This window comes from Pagrus pagrus (genome assembly GCF_965226575.1).
Source record: "Pagrus pagrus genome assembly, chromosome: 6".
Taxonomy (NCBI): Eukaryota; Metazoa; Chordata; class Actinopteri; order Spariformes; family Sparidae; genus Pagrus; species Pagrus pagrus.
Window position 1 is genome coordinate 5956096 of NC_140190.1, and position 8483 is coordinate 5964578.

General features: G+C 40.4%; 1 protein-coding gene across 2 annotated transcripts in view; it reads left to right on the forward strand.

The window, feature by feature from the left end:
• rab6ba (RAB6B, member RAS oncogene family a) overlaps nucleotides 1-7916 on the forward strand; it is a 51521-nt gene extending 43605 nt beyond the window's left edge. For both annotated transcript variants that reach the window (XM_084356169.1, XM_084356170.1), the window contains exons 7-8: nucleotides 478-544; nucleotides 6292-7916. In XM_084356169.1, the coding sequence (XP_084212295.1) occupies nucleotides 478-544; nucleotides 6292-6356 (132 nt within the window). In that variant the 3' untranslated portion in view covers nucleotides 6357-7916. The remainder of the gene's footprint in view (nucleotides 1-477; nucleotides 545-6291) is intronic.
• The last annotated feature ends 567 nt before the right edge of the window (nucleotides 7917-8483 follow it).

Sequence of the window (8483 nt, forward strand, 5' to 3'; positions counted from 1 at the left end):
CAAAAAGAGCAAAGTGGCAGATGCTTAAGCCACAGTTTGGTAATAAGCTATTCCTAGAAACATCCTGTAGTTAAACCCTGGCTGTAAAATGACTAATAAATCAAACTTTAATCTTTTTCACCTTTGACCTTAATTACTGAGCAATCGAATCTGTAGGATGACATGTGACCGAGGTGTATGAACAGGTGTACTAAAACAAAGTTTACTTTGTTTCACCATCGTCATATTACAGCTGTTAATCTTACATAGTCACAAATAGATTCATTACCATCTCTATGTTTCTGAAAATGGCTGTAAAAAAGAAAAATCAACAAAGAATCGAAGCTCCTCACAGCTTGTTTAAATTCATTGATTACCTGTGTATCAAAAGGCCAGGTGTGAGACACATTAGACAAAGTAAGTGTTCATGTTGTGTTCATCTTCTTGCGGTCTAAAGTCAAAATGCCCTCACTCTGTTTCTGTTCTCTTCCCCTCCAGCTGTTTCGGCGTGTGGCAGCTGCTCTTCCTGGAATGGAAAGTATTCAAGAAACAAGCAAAGAAGGAAGTATCCTTTGACCCATTTACATATCATGAAAATCCCTTTTATTCATGATATGAAAGAAACCCTGTTTTGATGATATGTGAACAGCATACTAAGAAGCTCAGAGGAAACATTTTCTCATTTTAATCTCCGCGTGATAGCATCATTCACTGCTCGCTGTTAAATTAAAGGAGTTCCAGACGTGAACTCTGCACACCGGCACCTATTTAAATAGGTGTCAGCTACCTGTCCAATTAAATGTGTTTTCAGCATGACGCTCTGGCAAACTGTTTTTCAGAACTGGTTGTCTGACGAGTGCCGGAGTGGGCGGCTGGTCGGTCAGACAGTTGGCGCCTGCAGTTTTGTCTATAGTGGGTGGGAAGGTTTGCTCATTTAAACCAGCGACAGGAGTCTCAGCCCGGGCTGCTGCTAACTGGCAGCTTATATCTGCTGCTGTCAGCTGAGCATGTCCCAGCTCCACCTGTGGGGGAGTTTTCTGGGGCTTTTATTCTTTCACCAACATTTTATTCTTTCAGGAAATAACGTTTTCTACTGCAGAATATTTTAAATTCGATTTTTTGGTATTATGAATTTTAAACACGCGCGCACACAGAGTGTTGAATTTATTTGTTTTGATTACATCGAGGAGTGATTCAGCTCGATATGCTCTCTGAAAAATAATTCACAACACAGAGACGCATGTGTTTATGTCTGATGTCAGAGGAGATAAATAGAGCAGCGGAGAAAGATTTTCGCTATAATATTCATCAGAAACTAAAGAGCCTTCAGGCTGTCTGGGCTCCTCACACACTCCTGCACTGATTTTTACATCTGTAAATATATCCAGCGTAGGTTACAATAAGGCAGCCTACACTTCACACTCTGACTCTTTTAGATGATTTTACTCTGCAGTTAAGAGCCTTTTCACGCATAATATATCTGCACTTCACTTTGATTAGTTGTATTGTTAAAGAAAGCTTTTCAGCTCCTTAGACCATATGTTGATTAGAGGCCCCTACAGATCTGAATTTACTGTAATTTAAGCATTTAAAACTACTAAGTTCATTTAAAACTGTTTTGATGCAGTATGCTTCTGTGAAGTTTTATATTATCCTCTTTCCCCCTCGAGTTGTTATTGATTTTTTTGAAAGAGAAAAGAATAACTCAAAAACAAAAGCACAGCAGATAAAACACATAATGAAAAGAACTTAATAATACAGACCCACCGAGATGACAGCGTCACATCACGAACACTGTTGAAATCCATTATCACAGCAGCAGTCCGAGTCACTATGACTCTCAAAATTTCATGACTCAACTATAAATGCAAAAGCCCACTCACACAAAAACCACTTACATAATACACAGCACGTAGAGAGATGATAGTCGTAAACAGTGTTGGGCAAGTTACTTTTAAAACGCAATATATTACATATTACTAGTTGCCTTCATTTTAAGGACATATATCACTTATAGTAACATACTACTTATCACACTACTTTTAAGTTGCTTTCAACAAAATGCCCAAATAACCCCTATAGAACAATTCAATAGCCGAGATCTTTTTAAATAAACGAATGGCCGTGGACACAGGGATGAGCAGGCAGGCAAAGGATCAAAGTCTGATATATTATGAGATAGGAATACATATATTATAATTATAGACTTAGTCATGTGAAACACAACAGACCTATACCTTCTATAATGTAGCCGATAATGACAAGATAAAACAAAAATCTCTTTTTCTATGCCTTTCTACTGTAGTCCACAGAGCAAGGAATGCATAACGCGTTATATTACTCCCTTACCGCTACAAGAAATATATTAATGTAACGCTAGTGAAATCAATGATAAGCCTTTAACATTTAATAGACAATAATCTGTGAAGCTAAAACCACCCAAACATCAAGAGTTAGACAGATTATACTAAAAGTTTCTCAAGCTGTTTCCCTGCATGTTAAATCACACGTGCAGGTCAGTCTACCTCGCTCTACCACATGGGGTCACTATATCTACATATACAATACACAGTTATAAACAGTACATCCCCCAATTGGCGAGATTTAATATCCGTTCAGTCTCGCCTTTTAATAAAGTGTATGTTGCTGTACAGTTAAGTGACTCCGCTGCCTCAATGTTTATTGGCAAAGGACACTTGGGATGATAATATTCTCAGGAAGTAAGTTTCAATTTATTTGAAAAGACGTGCATCACGTCTCTGTGTGGTTTAGATCTGGCTGAGTCATGACTTCCAGCAAGTCCATCTCACCTCGCTCCATATCTATACCTCCTTTACCGCTTCCCCTTCAACTCACTCGTGCCCCTGCTCCCCAGGTGAACAATGGGACAAATGTTGATTTTGTCCCCCATCACTTCCATTGAGAATGTATCTTGAACTGATATCTTATATCTCGCTGCATTAGCTGTATGGAGCTGATTTATGTTTTACATTTTAAAACATTCAGTTGTTCAGGAGAATGGAGAAATTTTTTGGTGAACTGTTCCTTTGAGACAGACGCGGCTTTCCCAGTCCATTTACAAAGTATGATCTGGTAGCAGAAAAATAACCCATTCGAGAGAAATCACACATAAACACGACCTGTCATCTAAACCGACACTTTGCCTCTAACTGCCTTTTACATCATCTTGCGTTGAGTCGTTTTCGCTAGTTTTGCTGTCGTCTAACACAAATAAAGTTGTCCTTGTCCTTGTTGCTTCTTGCAACTAAAGTAAATCAATTGTATTGAACGCTGTCAGTCACTGGTTCTCCTCTGATGGCAGCAGTGCTTCATATCCTCCTCAACACACAAACTCCGGGGCCATCTCTATGGTAACGGGGTGAATTATGAAATTGTCTTTGATTTTACCATGTGCATATAAGCACCGTCGTTCCTCCTTCAGTGTGTCCAGATGAACAGCGCAGCATGTATCTGCTCTAACCTAATCATAAACCAGACACTGACCTTGGCGAGGCGAATGAATGCCGACATTTGTTTCCCTCTGCATCTCCGATTATAGACCACCCATCACTTACTGGGACCCGTCCAGCCTCAATAATAAACTAAATGACTGAACTGTTGAGATCACCCCTTTGCTTTTTATTGCAGTCGGCCATATTTCCTGCTCAAAACGCATCACTCACATTCAGCCAATTAACTTTATCTCTCTTCCTGTTTTTTTTTCTTTTATCTCTGACTTAATGAGGTTTAATGGATGTGGGAGTGAGCTGCGTGAGGTGGAGGTGTGCTGATGGATGGCAGGTGATGACAGTTCCTCAGTAGCTCTGTGCCTCAGCTGACAGTGTCACTTAATGGAGCAGCTCCTCTGTTGTTATTGCTTTGTGAAAAATATTGATTTCACAGGGAGAACGGCAGAAATATGCTTATTCTAGGACGTATGCATGTTATATAGCCAGAAAGCATGGTGCGGTGCATATTTTACGTTCTTCTTCATGTTTGGCAAACACTCATGTAATGGAACAGCATTTAAAGACATAAAGATTGTGAAATAAAACACATGTAGCCAGGTAAAATCTTATTTGAACAGTCCAACACTTGCGACATTCAGTCGGTATTTAAACAGCGTTCATGGTACAGCCTCTTTTTTCCTTTAACTGCCAGCTTTAAATTGGGGACGGACGGGTCACGCTGATTAATGGTGGATGTCAGGGCCAACGGGGCGCAGTCTTCTGCGCTCTTTCCGAGAACAATTTCATACAGAGTCACTGGGTAATATAACCACTGCAGGTCTGAAGGGAGAGCGCTTGAAGAGGGTGCTTGACCTATATAAGTGCTGAGGTCATCTGTATTAATAAGAGGGAATCAAAAAGCATAATAAATCACACCAGACTCATGTTGATCAGAAAAAGGCAGTCAAAAGAAGGTGCCGCTCCATGACTTGATGATAAATTGTATTTACAAGGAATTTTATTATGCAGGGTTTATGTGAAGTACTAAAATTACATCATGCTGATTTTATTCAAGGTAAACCTTTATGGTTTGTACGTCTGATTGTATGTAAGCTTATGAGAAAATGACTCTACTTCTCACTTGATTTATTACTTCAGTGAACAGTTTCCTAATGAGTTTATGATCTCATTCGATAATCAAGTCTTCTTAAATACAGCATGATGTTCATTTTGTATATTACGGTCCCATTTAGAGTAGAATAGATGATAAAGCAGGGGAGGGCGTGGCTAGCTTGTCACTGATAAGTCACTACAATGGTAACCATCAATCAGGATAGAGGCGTAGCAATGTTTATGTTCCCCTGCTCGACGCTCTCATCCAAATAACATACAGTGAACAGAGTTCAAATTTTCTACTTTCCTTCAGTCTCACCGCTCTCATCAGCATTATTTCCAGCTGCAGTATACTGTACACTACCTGCTCTGCACTAAATAGCAGACGCACAAAGTTAGCAACTAGCTGTTGAACGTAGTGGAGCATGACCGAAACAGTGCTGAAACACGATTGCCTGAGAGGCATCAAGATCAGCAGTCGTCATTCCCTGAAGCACCTCTCTCAGGACAGGTAGAGCTAGAGAGGGCAGGAGGGGAAAGGGGACAAAAAGCACAGGGGACACATACAGGAAAAACACAAGCTCTTAACTTTTCTTTACCTCTACTATATTCAAAATACATTTACTAGTGGCACAGTGGCAGAAGTCATTACTCACTGTTGAGGAGATGCTGTAGGCTGTACCTACACATACACACACAGGTACCTGAGGACTAAGATATTCAAGACTGAGGCTCATTTGGTTTGGTAAGGTTGCTGCTGAGACGAGGCCTCCAGATCCCAGATGGGAACCAACCCAAATGGGATTCAATGCTCCAGTATATATTTTTGCATTTAAAGACTGTGCTACCACATCAAGATGACATGAAAACACACACACGCACACCAACTGCTGCATTTAACAGCCAGAGTAGGCTGGGCATTTGAAAGCCACAGCGGGACTGTTTCCAGACTCACTTGCATACAATATGTAGGCCACCGTTTTTGTAGCCCCCCCCTCCTTGTACATGCATAATGTTCACCAGCAAACTGAATATAATGAGCAAGAGGCTGCTCAGCTGCCTCACTCACCAGCAGTCGTATATGGGATCATTCACAAGCTCTCAGTCATGATACAGAGGAGGTGTGCCCCCTGTTCTCACTGCTAAATATAAAAAGAAGCTCTGGAGGATTGACTGGGAATAACACCTTATCTGAATGAGAAAACACTGCAGGATCATTCTGTTTTGTACAGCAGCAACTCATTAACACACCATTGTTCATCAGCTTTAATTGTAGCACAGCAGTGCCGGTGATTTTTGCCAACATCCACTCTCAGTTTATTACCCGACCAACAATGGAGAAGAAGGATTCCCTGCTGAGCTGAATAACTTGTCAGGGGAGGATTCTTAGGATAATCTATCACCATGTCCAAAAACTGCTGTAATACACTGACTACAGATTATGTTTTCGAATTAACTTAAATTTCTTTAGTAGGAAATGTTGTTCTTTCGACCCACTTGAGTATTTTGGCTGTTTGAATTGTGGATGCCTTGTCCAGAAATTAAATAGTTTCATGGGAAATAGCACCATCCAGGGGTAGTAAAGTGATACTGCTGCCCATTTAAAATACATAGTTTTGGCTCTCTGAACCCAAAACCCATAATTTGTGCCTCCATTCCCTCTTTAGAAATGTTCGTATTAGCCGATGCATGCAGCTGAATAAGCTCAATACCAAATGTGTCCAAATGCTTCCTTAACGTTCTCCTCCAGTGATCAACATCAATTTGGACAAACCGCAGGAGCCCCAGACCACCGAAGGCGGCTGTTCCTGTTAATACTCGGCACCGTCCCTGGAAAAAAAAACAAAAAAAACATCATTTACACCACATGCTTGTTATGTTGCTTCCTATTGGTTAACCTGCGGTCGACTTTGCACGTTGAGAAATCTGGCCTCCTTACCTGACTGCTACCGGTCATCGGTTGGAACTAGCAATATGTGAATTTGGTTCTAAAGTAGTTTAGCCTACTTTGTTAACGAAACTGCCAAAAAGTCTTACAACTTGCAAAAAAAGAAAAGGAAAAAAGAAAAAGATCCCCAAGTCGCGTATGTGGATGATTTTTTTAAGTAGATAAGGACGTTTCCCCAGTTTCTTTTTTGTATATTTTTGTATATTCAGGGAAATCTCTCTGGAAAGGTTGTTTTTTTAAAAGATGCAAACAACTGAGCTCTGTGTTCAGGAGCTCGATAGGAACAGATGGTTTTTAGATGGATTTTTATGGATCCCACTCCTGTTACGGGCAAAAATGGAGTTCCTCCCCATAAACTCTCACCTAACCTGTTACATACGCAGCGTAAACCATTTTTAATCTGAAGCCTGAGGGCCAGTCACAGCGCTCCCGCCCATAACTCCTCTGGGATCCATAACTTTTTCGGTTCTCGACGTCACAGGACAAAAAACTGAACAGTAACATGTTGAGTATCTAATGCATGCCTAGTTTTTCAGCATAGGTACTGTCTCTACCAGTGTACACAAGTTTGAACATGTAAATGGTAACATTACACCAGTGACTTAATGCACTCTGATAGTCCAAGTCTTTTTGTTTCTGAAAACTGTTGAACTGGATTTGTATACTTGACTTCAGAATATCTTTTTGTCGTGCGTGTGCGTGTAAGTGTGTGCTTTCTGTATAGGCAACATTAGAATGCAGTCGTATAGAGGGCCAACGCCAGCTCGTGTCATCCTCGCCACATTACGGCACCGTTTAGGTCACCATTTGTTTGCAGTATGTCATAGACCCCCCACCACCCACAACGATATGACATCTGCTGTTCGCATTGTGTGATATCTTGTAGTTGTGATTATGATAGTCTGCACATACGCTGTAAGTGAGCAGTGGAGAATCGAAGCCCTTGCCTTGTGTCACAGGGGAACATGAACACATGGTTCCCCGCGTGGTGATCTGTAGACTTTAACGCAGGTTCTGTGATCCGAACAGACCTTTAACATTGTAAATCAGTGAATTGTTTCATTCCTGACAAAAGACTAATTTGCACATGTAGACCTTTCAGGTTAATATGAAGTTGTGAGAAGCTTCATTGTAAATGTACAGTCACTTAATTCAAGACCTGTCTGATTGTCATAGAAACTGTCACGCAACGTGTCCCCACTGAGATGAGGTTTGCTTTGCTGCTTGTGTTTAAACTGACTACTGACGTTATGCAATGTTGTTTAATTTTGTTTTCTTTTGTTGTTTTGAGCCAGGTATCATAATGTACTGGTGGTGAGGTCAGCCAGTGTTGAGAACACTACCTTAATTTGTCTTTGAAGTGAAATCTTACTGCACTTTTAAGAACATGTTTTAGAAGTAGAGTGACGATATAAGTCGTAGAAACATGGTTAAAAAAAAAAATAATCTTTATCTCCAGAACGTTTGGAGTACTGTGTCTTAGAGTAGACTTAATGAATTGTTCACACGTGTCCAAAAAGGGGAGCACTCTTGTGAGAAACTAGTGAACCTTTCTAACCCACATAATGAGCCAAATATTAATAATACTAAGAGACAGAGTTGGATTAAAATATCACAGGAGATTTTGACTGGAACACACTGTTTTGTGGGTTTGGGAATGACAAGGACAGGTTGCATTTTAAGCTAAAATCCCTTCAAAATGGAAGAAAAGATAGTAATATATCACCCCTCTGTGTTGCTGCCTATTTATTATTTCGAAACAGGAATGTACTGCTCTCATTACTGACCACACAGCCTTGTAAAGAGAGCACTTTTTGAGAAATAAACTCAATGGGTATTTATTTGAAATTAATAATCAGTTAGTGTAGACGTTCCTTTGTATTTATTCCCCTTACGTGTTAAAGTAGAGTCTTGCCTCTGTTTACCATTTTGACATTCCCTGTAAATGGACCAAGTAATGCAACAAACGTCTTTGCATGTCGGGGGGGGTCTGC